The 16,130-nt window shown below is 44.2% G+C and overlaps 1 protein-coding gene across 1 annotated transcript in view; it reads left to right on the top strand.

Moving 5' to 3' along the window:
- The window catches only part of FRMPD2 (FERM and PDZ domain containing 2), a 107,985-nt gene extending 92,193 nt beyond the window's left edge, over window positions 1-15,792 (top strand). Inside the window, exons 35-39 of the mRNA XM_039547739.1 lie at window positions 1,219-1,309; window positions 3,329-3,663; window positions 12,662-12,877; window positions 13,119-13,181; window positions 13,812-15,792. Coding sequence (XP_039403673.1) covers window positions 1,219-1,309; window positions 3,329-3,663; window positions 12,662-12,877; window positions 13,119-13,181; window positions 13,812-13,892 — 786 coding nt within the window. The 3' untranslated portion in view covers window positions 13,893-15,792. The remainder of the gene's footprint in view (window positions 1-1,218; window positions 1,310-3,328; window positions 3,664-12,661; window positions 12,878-13,118; window positions 13,182-13,811) is intronic.
- The last annotated feature ends 338 nt before the right edge of the window (window positions 15,793-16,130 follow it).

A 16,130-nucleotide genomic window follows, 5' to 3' on the forward strand; every position in this document is an offset into this window, starting at 1 on the left:
TGCGGCGGGTCCCGTCTTCCCGCGGCTCCGGTTGAGCTCCCGCAGGCCGGACTGCGGCAGGTCCGCTCGTCCCGGGCTCCGGTGGACCTGCCGCAGGCATGCCGGCAGGAGCTCAACCGGAGCCGCGGGAAGAGGGGACCCGCCGCGGGACCGGGGAAGGGCGGGGCAGCGTGATTTGTAGAGCCGCCCCTGAATGTAGCCACCGCTGGGATGGAAATGCGGGAAGAGCTGAGAAAGAGAAAAAAAGGAAATCAGCTGTTGCCACCAGCTAATTAAACAATATGTGCACAAACCTCTTAAGACACAAAAATCCAATTCCGTTCTTAAAAAAGGTAAATTTTATTAATAAAAAAAAAGAAGAAAGAGAATACATCTGGGAACTCAGCCTATTGCTAGATTTTAAAAGAGCAACTACAAGGATTAAGCACCAAGAATAGCTTTCTTGAGGTCCATCTTAAAGGTTATAAGCAAAACAAAAGCACCTGGGGTTAGCACAGAGGAATCCACAAGCCATAACAAAATAAAAAGGATAAACCTAATTGTGGCTTCCTAGACATTTCCTGATCTATTTACATATCTGGAGTTTTAAATGAGTAGTTTCTAGGTATGATACTGATGACTTTTTGATACCTGGCCCAAGCTTCTTATAGCAGAGCTGCTGCCCTGTCTTCCTCTCCCCAGGAGAACAACAACAGACAGACAAAGGGGAGTCTTTTTTTCAATTTTAAAAAGCTCTAGCCTTCTCATTGGCTCTTTTGGCCAGGTGCTCACTCACTTCCTTTTACCTATGCATAGCAGTGAGACTTTTTAACCCTTTACAGGTAGAGCAATTAGAGAACCGCTACTAAGAGGGATTTTATAGCTTCTGGCTGGCTGAGTGTCCATAAAAGGGAGCTAGCCCCCGGCTTCATTTATCACACTCGTGGTCAGGACCTTGTTTGAAATCTCGTGGGAAATCCCTGGAAATACTCACTCTTGGGGGCTGAAGAATGTCACTGGGTCGCTCAAAGTGTTTAGAAGATAGGAAATGAAAGTGCCTGGCTTTTGGGCCTCCGTCTTACCTGAAAATATAGAGTAGGGTGTATTGAGTGTATTCCAAACAAAACTCTGTTTCCTAGTCATAGGTCACATACATTGATGGTGAGTCCTAATGCTAGCCCTGCAGCTTCTCTTTGGAGGCAGGAAATGAAGTGTCTTGATTGTCTACCTTTGATCTAGGCTTTAGAACACATGAAACCACTCGATGGCTGCCGAGTTGGGAAAGCGCCAGAAAACCGGGAGAAAAACAGATACCGAGATATCCTTCCATGTAAGCAAGTACACTAAAAGGCCTTAAAAACACTTGAAGAATACATGGGAGCCAAGGAAAACAGCTGGTAGGCTGAGTTATAGCAGGCACATCCAGCCCCTTCTCTTGTCCTGGGGGGCTCCAGAAACAGTGGAATCTGGTACATGGGCAGTGGGTAGAATTGGTGGGGTTTATGCAGGAGATTTGGACCCCTTCAGTGATACAGAGCCCAGCTCCACGAGGGGTCCCTCCTCTTTCCCTCTACAGTGCGTTTCTGGGAGTAGGGCAAGAGTAAGGCCAATGAATTTGCTGCTGTCTAGATTCCCCAGACATTGTCCCCAGGGGTGCAGGAGCGGTGGGAGGTGAAATGCGGGATTTAGTCCCTTCTCTGTCTCCATAGAACAGAGATGGACAAACTACAGCCTGCAGGCCACATGTGGCCCGCAGGACCATCCTGACCGGCCCTTGAGCTCCCAGCCCAGGAGGCTAGCTCCCGGCCCCTCCCTGTTGTCCCCTCCCCGCAGCCATGCCACCACACAGGCAGCGCTCTGGATGGCGGGGCTGCGCACTCCTGCAGGGCAGAGCTGCAGCGTGTCTAGCTACGGCCAGGCAGCACAGCTGCCAGACATGCTGCTTTGAGCGGCATGGTAAGGGGGCTGGGGGTTGGATAAGGGGCGGGGAGGCCCAGGGGGCAGTCAGGAGACAGGGAGCAGGGGGCAGTTGGATGGGGCGGAGGTTCGGGGGGGTGTATCAGGAGATGGGGAACAGGGGTTGGATAGGCGTGGGAGTCCCGGGGCTTGTCAGGGGCAGGGGTGTGGATAGGAGTCAGGAGATGGGGAACAGGGTGTGGATAGGCATGGGGTCCCGGGGGGCCCGTCAGGGGGGGGGGGTGTGGATAGGGGTCAGGAGACGGGAACAGGGAGGGTTAGATAGGCGTGGGGTCCCGGGGGGGCCTGTCGAGGGGTGGGGTATGGACAGGGGTTGGGGCAGTCAGGGGACTGGGAGCAGGAGGGTTGTATAGGGGGTGGGGTCCCGGGGGGCGGTTAGGGGTGGGGGGTCCCATGAGGAGGTGGTTAGGGGACAAGGAGCAGGGGGGATTGGATGGGTCAGGAGTTCTGAGGGGGGCAGTCAGGGGGAGGAAAGTGGGAGGGGGCAGATAGGGGGTGAGGGCCAGGCTGTTTGGGGAGGCACAGCCTTCCAGACCTCCATACAGTTTTGCAACCCCAATGTGGCCCTCGGGCCAAAAAGTTTACCCACCCCTGCCATAGAACCTCTTCCTAAATTTTGCACAGGAAGATTTGCGCTTTAAGCCAGTCAACTGACTGTGATACAGTGAAATTCTGTCCCAGCATGATTGAGGCCCCCCAAAAGGGGTAACATTCTTTCCTATGTTCCCAGGCATCAGAGAACATAAATATTTTCTGATCCAACCTGCAGTCCCCAAATCCACCATTGATCAATCCAAGCAAGGCACAAAAGTTTCCTTACCAATTGGAGCTGGCTTCTTGAATGAAGACTTGATTGCCACAGCAGAACGTTCACTATTAACAGAGCATTATGCCATTTTCATTTACACACAGACCCCTTTGTAATCTGTAACAATGGGAATAAAAATACAGGATATGTTGCATTGCAGTGTTCTGTAATATTGGAGAAATAGTACAAGGTTTTTAAGTTCCTTGTGTTACAGAAACTTTACAGTATCATATGGTACTGGTTCAGGTAACTGTAGGATGAGCTGCAGTGCTTTGTAATATTACCATAGGACCCTGTTATATGGCTTGTCAGATTGTGACAGAAGTGCCTTAAAGAAACCATATAGTTCTTAGCAGGAAGAGATGAATCATATAATATGATTGTAGGAATTGCCTGCTAGCAGGGATATTAGCGCTGCTTGGCCAGCCAAATGCACCATGAATATCACTGAGACAACGTTCAACTGCCTGATGTTCAAGCTCCCCTTAGGTCCTAGATAGAGACATGAATTTGGATCTCCAGCTGAAATAGCAAAACTTCAGAAGACTTTTTCTTTCTGTCCAGATGATGCGACACGGGTTCCTCTTGGAGCAACCAGGGGCTATATTAATGCAAGTTACATCCGAACGCATATTGGAGAAGAGGAACATTTCTATATTTCAACACAAGGGCCTCTGCCTTGCACTGTGGCTGATTTCTGGCAAATGATTTGGGAGAACGAGTCAGATGTGATTGCCATGATGACGAAAGAAGTGGAGCTTGGAAAAGTCAAGTGTCACAGATACTGGCCTGAAGCTCCACAGCACTCGCTAGACCTCAGTGAGTTCCATCTCAGGCTGGACAACTACCAGATCTTGGAATATTTTATCATCCGAATAATAGAAATAATTAACAAGCAGGTAAATTAAACATATTTTATTGTATGCCTGAAGAGGGGGACTCGGATACTATGTATTGTATCTCTCTGGCAGTATTTAGAGCAGCATTGAGTAACTTTCTTCTGTAGCATTTTCTGGTTATTTTCAGCTTTATCAAAACCTGAATTCTATGAGTGCACATAGAGTGGGTGATTTTTCCTTAGCTCTGTGCAGAAACAGTGGATCTGACAGTTTTCAGGACAGGGACTGAAGGCCTTTAACAGCAGTGTGTGTTGAGGGCACTTGCAGGATGTGCTCAGATTAGAACCCTTATAAATCTGTGTCCTCAGTAAGGACAACTGTGTGTGGGGGGGCAGTTCTTTGGCTGCACGGATGGGCAATCCGCACTCAGTTCAGAGAAGCAGCCACGTGTGATGTCTAGGGCCTTACCAAATTCACGGCCATGAAAAATGGATCACGGATCATGAAATCTGCTCTTCTATGTGCTTTTACCCTATACCAGGGGTCTCAAACACGCGGCCGCAGGACGCACGCAGCCTGCGGAGTTATTTCCTGCAGACCACCGTAGGTGCTGACTCTGTGGGTGCTCCGGGGCTGGAGTGAGTGGGTGCTCTGCACCCACTGGCAGCCAAACTCCACTCCTCCCCCCTCATATCCTCCCCAGTGTGCCATGTTCCCACTCCTCTGCCTACCTCCTAGCGCTTCCCGCCACCAAACAGCTCTTTGGCCGTGCTTAGGATTTTCCAGGAGGGATGGGGGAAGAGCGGGGACACGGCGTGCTCAGGGAAGGAGGCGGAGAAGAGGTGAGGCCGGGGTGGGGATTTGTGGAAGGGGTTGAAATAGAGGCAGGGAGGGGGCAGAGTTGGGGCAGGGACTTTGGGGAAGGGGTTGGAATGGGTGCGGGGAAGGGGTGGGAAGATGCAGGGCAGAGGCGGGGCCTAATGGAAGGGGTGAGGTGGGGGCGGGGCCAGGGGCAGACAGGGGGACATTTATGCTCTCATTATAATAGGAGAAGGCACTTGTTTGACAGCAGAGTTGCGTGAACTATTCAGTCATTATAGCCTTCTTCCTGTTTGTGAATTGTCTGCAAACATACTAAGATTTTTATTAATTGAACTTAAATTCATGCATTGGCTTAACTTCAGCGTCTTAAATAAGATACGTTCAAATTCAGGTACTCTATTATATATACTTAAATCGAAATCCTATAGTCTATAAAGGTCTGCCAGTTGTTGATTTATTATATATATATTTTAAAATACTGACCATATATCAAATCCTGAGATTCAGGATTTTTACTTAGGAAAAACTTCACTTGTGCAACATCCTGCAATATACCAAGTACCAGCGGAACATCCTAAATTACAGTTGGGCATGCTCAGCTCCTCAAAGGATCTGCCTCAACAGGAGTTTGCCAGATTTGTTCCTAATTGTTTAGAGTGAAATCCTGGGTCCACTGAAGTCAATGTATGGACAGCGAATATGGGGAACTTCTGTATCACACTGAAGTTAGATGGTTGAGTCATGGAAATGTTTTGAAGCGTTTTTTTGCTCTTAGCGAGGAGATTGATTCCTTCATGAAAATGAAAAACAAGGAGGTTCCACAGCTTGCTGATTCCACTTTTATCAGCAACCTTGCTTTTCTAACAGATGTAATTGATCACCTGAATGCACTGAACTTGAAGCTTCAGGGTAGAAAACAGGTGATAGCACAGAGGTATGACAGTGTTAAGTCATTCAAAATCAAGCTTACTTTGTGGGGGAAACAGCTGACTGCTGGCAATTTGGTCCATATCTTGACTCTGAATTCCTTAGGAAAAGTTGAACCCAAATCCTTGAAAGAATATGCAGATATCATTTCTAACTTACACAAACAGTTTGATGTGTGGCTTAAAGATTTCAAGGCACTTGAACCACATTTTTAACTTTTTTGCACACCATTTGCTGTGGAAATTAACAATGTTGCAGAGGAAATGCAGATGGAATTAGTGGAGCTTCAGTGTGATACCATTTTGAAGCAGAAGTATACAGATGTTGGAATTCCAGAATTCTACTGGTTTCTTTCACAAGAAAGATTTCCCATGTTATTCTCTGCTTCCGCAAGGGTAATGGCAATATTTGGAAGTACATATATATGTGAACAGTTTTTCTCTTCCATGAAGATTAACAAATCTCTGGTAAGGTCAAGGCTCACTGATGAACATTTGCAAGCAACACTGAGATTGGTTTAGTCTCAGGATATCAAATCTAAATATTGATGCTCTGGTTGATGCAAAACGCTGCCAGCTAAGTGGCCAAAAATGAAATGACTGTCAAAATTAGCACTGACTTTTCGCATTACAGTTTTAAAAAAGTTAATACATTGACTTTTAATAGCATACTATATTACTCTTCATTTTTTTCATTTTTGACCATACTTTTGTATCATTGTATAAAAAGGTTTCAGTGATGCGGCCCCCAGGCCAATGTACTTGTCCTCATGTGGCCCTTGTGGTGATTTGAGTTTGAGATCCCTGCCCTATACTATACAGATTTCATGGGGGAGACCAGCGTTTCTCAAATTGGGGGTCTTGACCCAAAAGGGAGTTGCAGGGGGCTTGCAAGGTTATTTTAGGGGGGTTGCAATATTTCTACCCTTACTTCTGCACTGCCTTCAGAGCTAGGTGGCCTGAGAGTGGTGGCTGCTGACTGAGGGCTCAGCTCTGAAGGCAGCGCCCCACCAGCAGCAGAGCAGAAGTAAGGGTGGCAATACCATACCATGCTATCCTTACTTCTGTGCTGCTGCAGGCGGTGGCACTGCCTTCAGAGCTGGGCTTCTGGCCTGCAGACATCGCTCTCCAGCTGCCCAGCTCTGAAGGACGTGAGTGGGGGGTCAGCAGAAGGTGGCCACAGCCAGGTATCTGTCTAGTGCCAGCAGTACCTGCAATGATGAGTGTCCTGAACCAGCATCTGACAGATGATGATGATCATCTCTCCATCCATCCATCTCCATCCTCTGCCATCAGACAGAGGCTAGGGACATCCTTCTTACCCCTATCCTCTTAGCCCCATAATTGCCAGCATGAATTAACCCCCCTACATTATTTATAGTTTATAGTCTTAGCTTCCCAACCTCCTAACCTCCACAACCTCCGGTTCCAACTAGTTCCTGTGTGAAGAAGAAGAACCTTTAATTATTTAATTTTTTACCTTTTATTATTAATTTCATTTGAATTGTTTTTTTTAGTTAATAATAATATAAGTACAATTCTTTTTCCCATATCACTTTATCATCTATCTTTTTATTACCCTTTTCTTCCATATCCCTCCTCTCTCCTCTTTTCCTTCTCTTTTCCTCCTCTCTCCTCTTTTCTCCTCCTCTTTCCCTCATCCAACCCCCTCTAAACCCCTACCTTTTCTTTTTTTACCTTTTCTTTTTTTTTCTTTTTCTTTTTTTTTTTTAATATCTTTTGACACTCCAAGACACAGTATACTTTATGTGAAGAATATTTATTATTTATATTTAATATATAATTAGTTCTATTCTTTATTCTTTTTTCTTATTTTAATTATTTTTTTTATTTTTTTCATTTTTTCTATTTTCTTTTTCACTTCTCGTGACATAACACATCTTTTTCCCACTATAGAAGAGATCTTTTAAGTCCTCTTTGTAGCTATTATAGCCCCCATCATCATGTATGTATGCATTACTTTTTTTTTATCCACATTTATTTTCATTTACATTTATTGCCCCATCACTTATTTTTGTGATTTCTTTTCCAGTTCTTTTAATCACTTTTTTTTGTCTTCTCTCAAAGTTCTTTTAGTGTCATCTGCAAACTTTGCCACCTCACTGTTTCATCTCTTCACATCCTTTTACTTGCCTCCTGAATTCTTTCTCCTTTATTTTTTTGAATAAATTGGTCCTAGGACTGACCCTTGGACCTACCAGAATTTACCCACTTACCCCTTCCCATTCTTTGATTTTAACTTTAATTTGTTCCCTGTCCTGTGTCTTCTAATCCCCTCCATCTCACCTTTTTTTCCTCCCCTGAACCTTTTATTTCTGACAGCTTGAAAGTGTTCCTTTTTTTGCTTTCTGGAAATCTATCTACACTACTATCTCTACCAGGACCTCCTGTCCATGTTTCCCCTTGTCTTCTGAAAGTCTAACCATCCTTTAGAAGATAGATCCCTTTACATTTACCATGTTTTTTTTTTATCCTTTTATTGTTTTTCTATGTGTCTTTCATTTTTATTCTTTTATTGGTATTTGTTCTTAATTTTTTTCTAATGTAATCTTTTAATCTACATTTACTTAATTTGTTATGGGTCATCACCCCCACCAACTTTTATTTTTATTTCTTTTTAAATATTGGCGTTACTCAGCTTAAGTTTATTGGTTTTACATTACACAGGTTAAACATTCTGGTTAATAGTTAGTCTATTCATCTTGAGTTCTTTCTTTCTAGAACTTGTTGGTGAATGCCATCTGGTCCTGGTGACTTGTTAATGTGAGTAATATCAAAATTAACCACCTCCTCTTGTCACCTCACATTCTGTTGACAGTTCTCCAGTTTACAACCTACAAAAACCAGCTCAGGTTTGGGTGATCTTCATATCCATCAAGCAAGAAGACTGAAGCAAAAAAACCATTTTTTTTTTTCTCCTTGACTTTTTTCTTTTTATCGTCTCCTTTTGTATTTTTTTTCTGTCAAGGCTGTTTACTGTTTTTTTAGGCTTCCTTCTGCTTTTTTTGGCTTCTCTTTCAGCATGCTTTTTGGCTTTTTCTATTTTTTTCTCTTTTTCTCGCTCTTTTACTTTTTCTTTCTTCTTCTTGCACTTACTTTTTTTGTGTGCTTTTTTCTTTTTTTGGATTTTTTTTATTTCTTTCTGCTTTTTTTTTAGGAAGTCTTCTTCTTTTTTCTTCTCTTTAGTTCTTTTTTTTTTTCTCTTTTTTTTCTTTTTGTCTTTTTTTTTTTTTTTTCTTTATTTTTTTTGGGGTAATCATTGTCTTTTAATTTTAGGCATTTAGTTAAGAACTCTTTTAACTTTTTCTTAACTACTTTTTCATTTTACTTTTTAACTTTTTTTTTACTAACCCCTTTTTTTTATTTATTTTTTTTTTTTTTTCTTTAAGGGATGTTGTTGTTGTTGTTGTATGTGTCTTGCTATACCACAGGGATGTTGAATGCTATTGTATTATGGTCACTGTTAAGAAGTCCCAGTCACCTAGTGATTAAATCTAGAGTCGCCTCTCCCTCTCCTCCAAATCTATGAAGCCTCCATGAAGCAGTCATTCCAAACCAGCCATGAATTTTGAAGCCTTCATAAATGTTAGTAAAGAATTTATGTTCATTATGAATATCTGTGAAATAATAATCCCCCCTAATATTGATTTCTAATCCCCATTATTATTTCTAATATGAATCTCCATTTTAATCTCAGCATATTTCATCATTTCTCATCACCTTATAATAATCCTCACTATTATAATTTTACTAATAGATATGTTATTTTTTACTTATACTAGAAATTTCTATCATAGATATTCTATGGGTGGATTGGATTCGCCTAAGATTTTTACTTTTTTTACCTTCTACACTTTCTTTAACATATCCTGCCCCCTGCCCCTCCTACCTCCCGATGATATTTTCTGTATCTTTGATTGATTTTGGTGATTGGATTGATTGGTCCTCATTCAGGTTTCTGTATCTACTATTTATATTATATCCCTCCTATATTTACACTTCATTTCACCCATCTTTTTATTTTTACTTACTTTATTTGTGTGTTCTTGCTTTGTTTTTTAAAACTTTTTTTTTTTTGCCTTTTTTTTTTTTCCTTGTTTTTTTATGTGATTGTTTATTCTGATTGTTTCTCATCTGATTTATCCTTACTATACTTCCTATTCCTTTCCTCTCCCTTCTCTCCTATCAGACTCTCTCTCTCATCCTCTCCCTCAGTCGTCTCTCCCTCCTCCTCCGCTCCCCAGCTCCTCCTAGCTCCTCCCTTCTTTAGTTTACTCCTTGTTTAAAAAGCCTTTTACCCTTTTTTCTGTTTAGTCCCTCCCAGTGGTTTAGTGTTCCATTCATCTCTCCTCCCTCCTCTCCTTTTCTCCCCACCCCCAGTCCCTTCCTCCTCTCCTCACCCTCCTCTCATCTCTCCCCTCCAGGCTCCTCATCCACGCATTGAGGCTGGCCCTGCTGCTCTGGCCCCCCCTGGTGGAGACCTGGCATTGATGTCCTTTCCATTTCAGTGGTCCCAGTCTCCAGCCTCTTGCCTAAATCCTCCTTCCCTCTCATCTCCCTCTCTCTTCCCTATGGTATTGGTACCCCCCATGTACCCATTCCACCCTCCCACTCCTCTCCTACCCTCTATCTAGAGAGATCCGTCATCTAGATCGCTCCAGGCAGGCCAGGCACCTTCATCACACACCCATTCATCTACATTTCTATCGGTCATTTCTCTATCATCTCTCTCATCATACTAACACCTTCCTTCCCTCTTCCTTCCTTTCCTCCCCCGGAGAGCCCAACCAGCAACCCCAGACCCCTCAGAACCATCCAGAACCATCTGGAAGGAGGGTCCCACTCCTCCTGGCTCTCCTCTGCTCTCCTGGCCCTTGGGCCCTTCTTCCTCCTCAGGAGTCCAGGAGCTGTCTAGAGGGGGGTGAGACAGCCCGGTGTCCCAGGCCTCATCAACATACCTCTCTCTCTCTTCCTCCTCTCCTTCCTCCTCCTCCTCTCCCTTCCAGTCCCTAGCGGTCTCTCCAGTCCAGGGTCTCCCTGCACCGACTGCACACCACACACCACCACGCCCACACAGGGCCACACATCGCACATAATACAGCACAGTCAAGTAAATATACCTGCTGCTGCCTGCTCTGCTGCTGCTGCATCTCCCTGCATTGAAAAGTGGTAGTGGAAAGGAAGGTTAGGAAGAAGTTTAGTTTTGTTTGTTTAGTTTAGGGGTAAGGGGAAGGTTAGGTTAGGGGAGGAGGGCTCCCACTCCCCTCCTCCCCTCTCCTCCAAACTCCTCCCTGTTGGGCCTTAGCAGTCATAAAGCTCCTGCTCGCCTCTGCGGAGGCTTAAAGCCCCTGCCTGGCCTGCCTGTGAATGCCGCCCACTGATTAGGCCTCAGCCAATAACAGAGGCTGAAGAGCTTTCAAAAACCTGCCCCCAGCCCAGCACCACGGTCCCTCTCCCTCAAACAAACAAACAAACAGACAAACACAGCTCAGCACAGCAGCAAGTAACCCCCCCAACACAAAAACACACACACACACACACACAGTCCCCCACACAGATGCTGTATTAGCTCCTCCTTCACCTGGAGAACTCCCTTGCGAAACTCCCTGTTAGCAGCCCCTGTTCGCAAAGCTCCCTGGTCAGCGCCACTGTCAGCAGCAGCACAGAAGTAAGGGTAGCAGTACTGCAACCCTCCCGACAATACCTTTGCAACCCTCCACAACTCCTTTTTGGGTCAGGATCCCTATAATTACAACACTGTGAAAATTCAGATTTAAATAGCTGAAATCATGAAATTTATTATTTTTTAAAATCCTATGACTGTGAAATTGACCAAAATGGACTGTGAATTTAGTAGGGCCCTAGTGATGTCCAAATGTTTGGAGATTCCTGAATCTGCTGGATGAGAACAGGCTCTTGGGCAAGATGTGCAGTCCTTCCTGCTTCCATTTGGCATAGACCAGTGGTCCCCAGCCTTTTTCGTCTGATGAGCCACAGAGGACCATGGCAGCAGACGAGCATCTGCCGAAATGCCGCCGACAAGCGGCGTCATCCGTGGGTGTTGACGCTGAAATGCCGCCGAATTTCGGTGGTATTTCAGCAGATGCTTGTCTGCCAGCCAGTACGCGGGCGCACTTAGATGCCCCAGCGGGCGCCATGGGGCCCGCGGGCACCAAGTTGGGGATCCCTGGCATAGACATACAGTTAGGGTGGTCTTTCCAGGACATTTCACTGTCTGCCCTAGCCAGAACCATGAGATGCAGGGATCCCATGGGGTGGACAAAAGTTAATGGAACAGTTTTGAGCCCAAAAGGTTCATTTTGAGTTCTGGGTGAAGGTTCTGGTGAAGGTCTTTTGTCCAAAGCAGTATCCCCATCATCCACTCCTTCAGTATCCCAAGATGCCCATTATGGCTGCTAACAGTGATAGGCACTATGGAAAACACTGAAGTAGAGATCTCTTCCTAGCAGTTGTTTGTATGCTTTGTGAACACATTTAGCTCATTACCTTTGAACTATGGGTCAGATTTACAAAATCAGTGCAGATGCCCAATGCTCAAACCATGAAGAGAAGAGCAGGGAGGGATAGCTCAGTGGTTTGAGCATTAGCCTGCTAAACCCAGGGTTGAGTTCAATCCTTGAGGGGGCCATTTAGGGAACTGGGGTAAAAATCTGACCGGAGACTGGTCCTGCTTTGAGCAGGGGGTTGGACTAGATGACCTTCTGAGGTCCCTTCCAATCCTAATTTTCTATGAAATAGACTGTGCCAAAGAGTCTGATCTCATTTACACTGGCATAAAGAAGATCAGACACTGACCCATGGAAACCTATTTATTCTTCTTTAATGCCTGTGTGAAACCTCCGAGAGCCCAAGGGTACTTATCCAGGTGCAACAATGAATTACTGCTGAGGAAATCAAAGTGCACATCAGACATTAAATGCCTGTTGTGTAGGAAGGAAAAAGGATTACTTGAAATTGAAATTTTAATACTTTTAACATTTGGCCAAAGTCCTTACAAAGCTTCAGGATATGGCTTGTTATAACTTGTAGCACGTTCATAGCCCTTCCTATCTGAGGATCTCAGAGCACTTAAAAATATTAAAGCGCCACAATGTCTCTGTGATTGTTTAGAATGGTTAATCCTAGTCTCTCCCTATCTGTCTTGAAAGCAGGGTCTCTCTTTCTTTATTGCTTATTCCACGTGAGAAGCCACCGTCCTTAGTTTTCTGGTTGACTTTACAGGAGTAACTCCTACAATGAAATTCACATTGGTGATTGCTCTCTTCCAGACAGGAGAGAGACGCTTCGTAAAACACTTGCAGTTTACCACTTGGCCAGATCACGGTACTCCCAGACTGATAGAGCATCTCGTAAAATTCATTCGCTACATGAGAAAAATTCACCAGACGGGCCCCATAACAGCCCACTGCAGTGCTGGGATTGGAAGGAGCGGGGTTCTGCTTTGTATTGATATTTTGCTGAGCTGCATTGAAAAAGATCTATGTGTGAGTATATCTAAACCATATCATTATAAATATTACCATGGGCTTATTTGTGGAGGGACACTAATTCGCCCCAATGTAAATCAACTCAAGTTGGTTGTCAAAAGGAAATGGTATTAGGTTCTGATTCCTGTTGAGTGTAGGGACAATAATTAATACTAAAGCAGGGAAGGAACAACCTTACACTTCCCCGTCGAGCATGTTCTTTTTAATAACTTGAAATAACACTGTTCTCTCCTGACAGTTCAACGTCAAGCAGATAGTGAGAGAGCTGAGGCATCAGCGATTTGGCATGATTCAAACCAAGGTAAGATCTCCACCTTGAGACCAGGCTAACTTTTTCTAACGTCCCTGATTCAGCAAGGCACATGCTTCACTTCCATTGAAGTTCATGAGACTTAAATATGTACTTAAGCGCTCTGCTGAATCGGGGCCATGAGCAGTGCTTAATTTGTTCCAGGGCTTGCGAGGGCTGAGACCTGCCGCCTCTGGGCCCGGCGGTTGAGAGCCCCGGCACCTCTGGGCCCGGCGGTTGAGAGCCCCGGCACCTCTGGGCCCGGCGGTTGAGAGCCCCGGCACCTCTGGGCCCGGCGGTTGAGAGCCCCGGCACCTCTGGGCCCGGCGGTTGAGAGCCCCGGCACCTCTGGGCCCGGCGGTTGAGAGCCCCGGCACCTCTGGGCTTGCTGCACCAGTTCTGAATGTAAAAAACTTGCTTGAGCCCTAGTACCTTTTTCATTAGAAATTAAGCACTGGCCTTAAGGCTAAGGAGGACAGAATGCAAGAGAGTGGGTGGGGGCGGGGAAGGAGGCTCTCCCTAAGTTTCATGCAGCCCTAGATTATATTCATGTTACAGACGTGCTCCCAAGCCAGGAAGTCCTTTGTATGTGTCTACGGAATGTAACTGGGTGACTCCATGCTGTTTTCTCCACATGTCCAGGACCAGTACCTGTTCTGCTACGAAGTAGTGCTGCAAGTACTGCAGAACATTGAAGCCATGGAATCCCATCTCCTCCAATAAAAATCTCTGCTATTGCCACTCGTCTTGGAGACCCCCCTCTTACTTGAGACTTATTCTAATGGGCTGTCAGACCAGCATGGACAGGCGCTGTACTGCGTGCACTATCTTGCTTGTCACACTGTGTTAGGAAATGTTGATTTCTAAAGCATTTCTAAACCAGCATAAAGTAGGTTGGTAAATTATTTATACGCTGGCTCACTGGTAAGTTGCCACAGAGAGTAATTTGGATGTCCCGTGTAACAGCATATTGGTGGCCAGGAGAATGTCTTTGGCTAGTGGCTAGGAAGTAACGTACACTGTCAAGGACTGCAGCTGTATTCAGTTAGCTTTAATATCGGAAGGGCAGCTAAGAAGCTCTGAGATCATGACTGTTTCAAGTTGAAGGTCAGTTGTCTCTCTCATGTCACTCTAGACTTTTGCTCCTGTATTTTGAATCAGTATTCTCTGCTCCCAGTGATGCTCTCAAGGGGGGTGCCAATTCATTTGCTTCTGGTTGTTTGAACAACTTAGAGCCATTTTCTACCATCATTCTAGCTTTAGGTGGAAGTTTTCATAAATAAATTGATGGCGGGACATGATCCCAAAGCTCTAGTGAGCTAGTTTTAGAGCAGGCAGAGAGCTCCAACAATTGGAATGGATGGCTGTTTTCCCCTAGCAATATCAGCTGTGTAGATATCATTAGCTCCTTTCATTCTGTACCCATGTCAAAAGGAAAGTATTACTAAGCCAGCTCTGTGAGTGTGTGTATATATAACTGTCACACTAAACATGCAATTCTTCCCTTCCCATTGATTTACTACCTAATAGTCCCTTATTTAGGGCCTGATCCAACTCCAGTTCAACTTGATGGAAAGCTCCATTGATTTTGGGGGTAGGGGGGTTGAATCTGGTCCTTAAGCAACATTAAATAGCTCTGTTGTACTATACACTTTTTTGTGAAAGCTGGTTCATTTTCTGCAAGTTCCAGTTTGAGCAAATCTCTCCTGTTTTTCCCTTCCCTCCCTTCCCCTCCAATTCATCCCATGAGACTGAAATCTGCATTAAACTGGAAAACTCTCTGGGATATCTTACCTACCTCACAGCCTGGGGCATTGTGGGGGTTCATTTGTTCATGTTTGTAAATTGCAAACTACTGCTATGATATTACTGTAACTCGTTTGCCTAGAGGGTTATATTTATGGAAGTAGAATTATTAGCTATGCAACAGAAGATCACCTTCTGTTAAAAACAGGCAACACAGTGGTGAAATATATTAACAGCAATGTGTGTATAAAAACTGCTTCCTTGACTTCAAGACAGTAGTAATATTAAGAGGTATTTGCATACAAAGCCACTCTGCAAGCTATAAGATAATAAATACTCTTGTTTCATTTTATTATGGATCAGAATGATAGATTTATGGCAGAAGACGAATATGACATTAAATACAACTTAAAAGCTTGACTTTCAGAAAAATGCATCTTTATAAAGTTATTCTAAGATTCCAGGTCAATTTCTCCTTTCTGCTCTCAGCTACCCTGGACTAACCCAAGAGTAGAATTTACAACATAAGCCAGATGCTGATTCAGTCACAGTGATAGAAATCCAGAACTCCTATTAAGTCATTGGAGCAACTCCAGATTTACACTGCTGTAAATGAGAACAGAACCTGGTGTTCTAACTTGAATTAACTGAGTTTGAGCCTTCTAGAAAGCATTATTCTCCATGCATTATGAATTTGTTTTACTCTCTGCATGCTGCATCTAGAGTAGCCATTATTTGCACAGATTTGTCAAGCATCGTTAGCCAAATGTTCATAAATCTGTTACCTCTATTGGGTTTTGGCCTTTCACTTTGGTTTTATTTACTGCACTGTACATGTATTGCTATGTAAGATAAAATTGCACAACCTAATGCACAATTCACTTTTTGTACTAAACTGCTTTAAACCAGTTTTGCAAGGGAAACGTTCTGGACTTTGTACAAACATAGCTGTGAACAAACCTATTGGACTTGTAAAGGCAATCTTGGTGGTACTCTGTATTGCTCCACGTTTTATGTGTGCATCATCTTTGCAGCTGTTTGAACATATAAATGTTTCCTGTTTTACAGGGATATTAAAGTAAGAGATGTTTGACAAAACCGGCTTGCGTTTCATTTCAGTGTCTTGCTATGAAATAGATATAATAATAGTAGAGTTTAAACTAACAACAAGAGATTTGAGAGTGATATAAACCCTCATGCCTTGGGGCATAAAAC

Source organism: Mauremys reevesii, linkage group 7 (genome assembly GCF_016161935.1).
Source record: "Mauremys reevesii isolate NIE-2019 linkage group 7, ASM1616193v1, whole genome shotgun sequence".
Lineage (NCBI taxonomy): Eukaryota > Metazoa > Chordata > Testudines > Geoemydidae > Mauremys > Mauremys reevesii.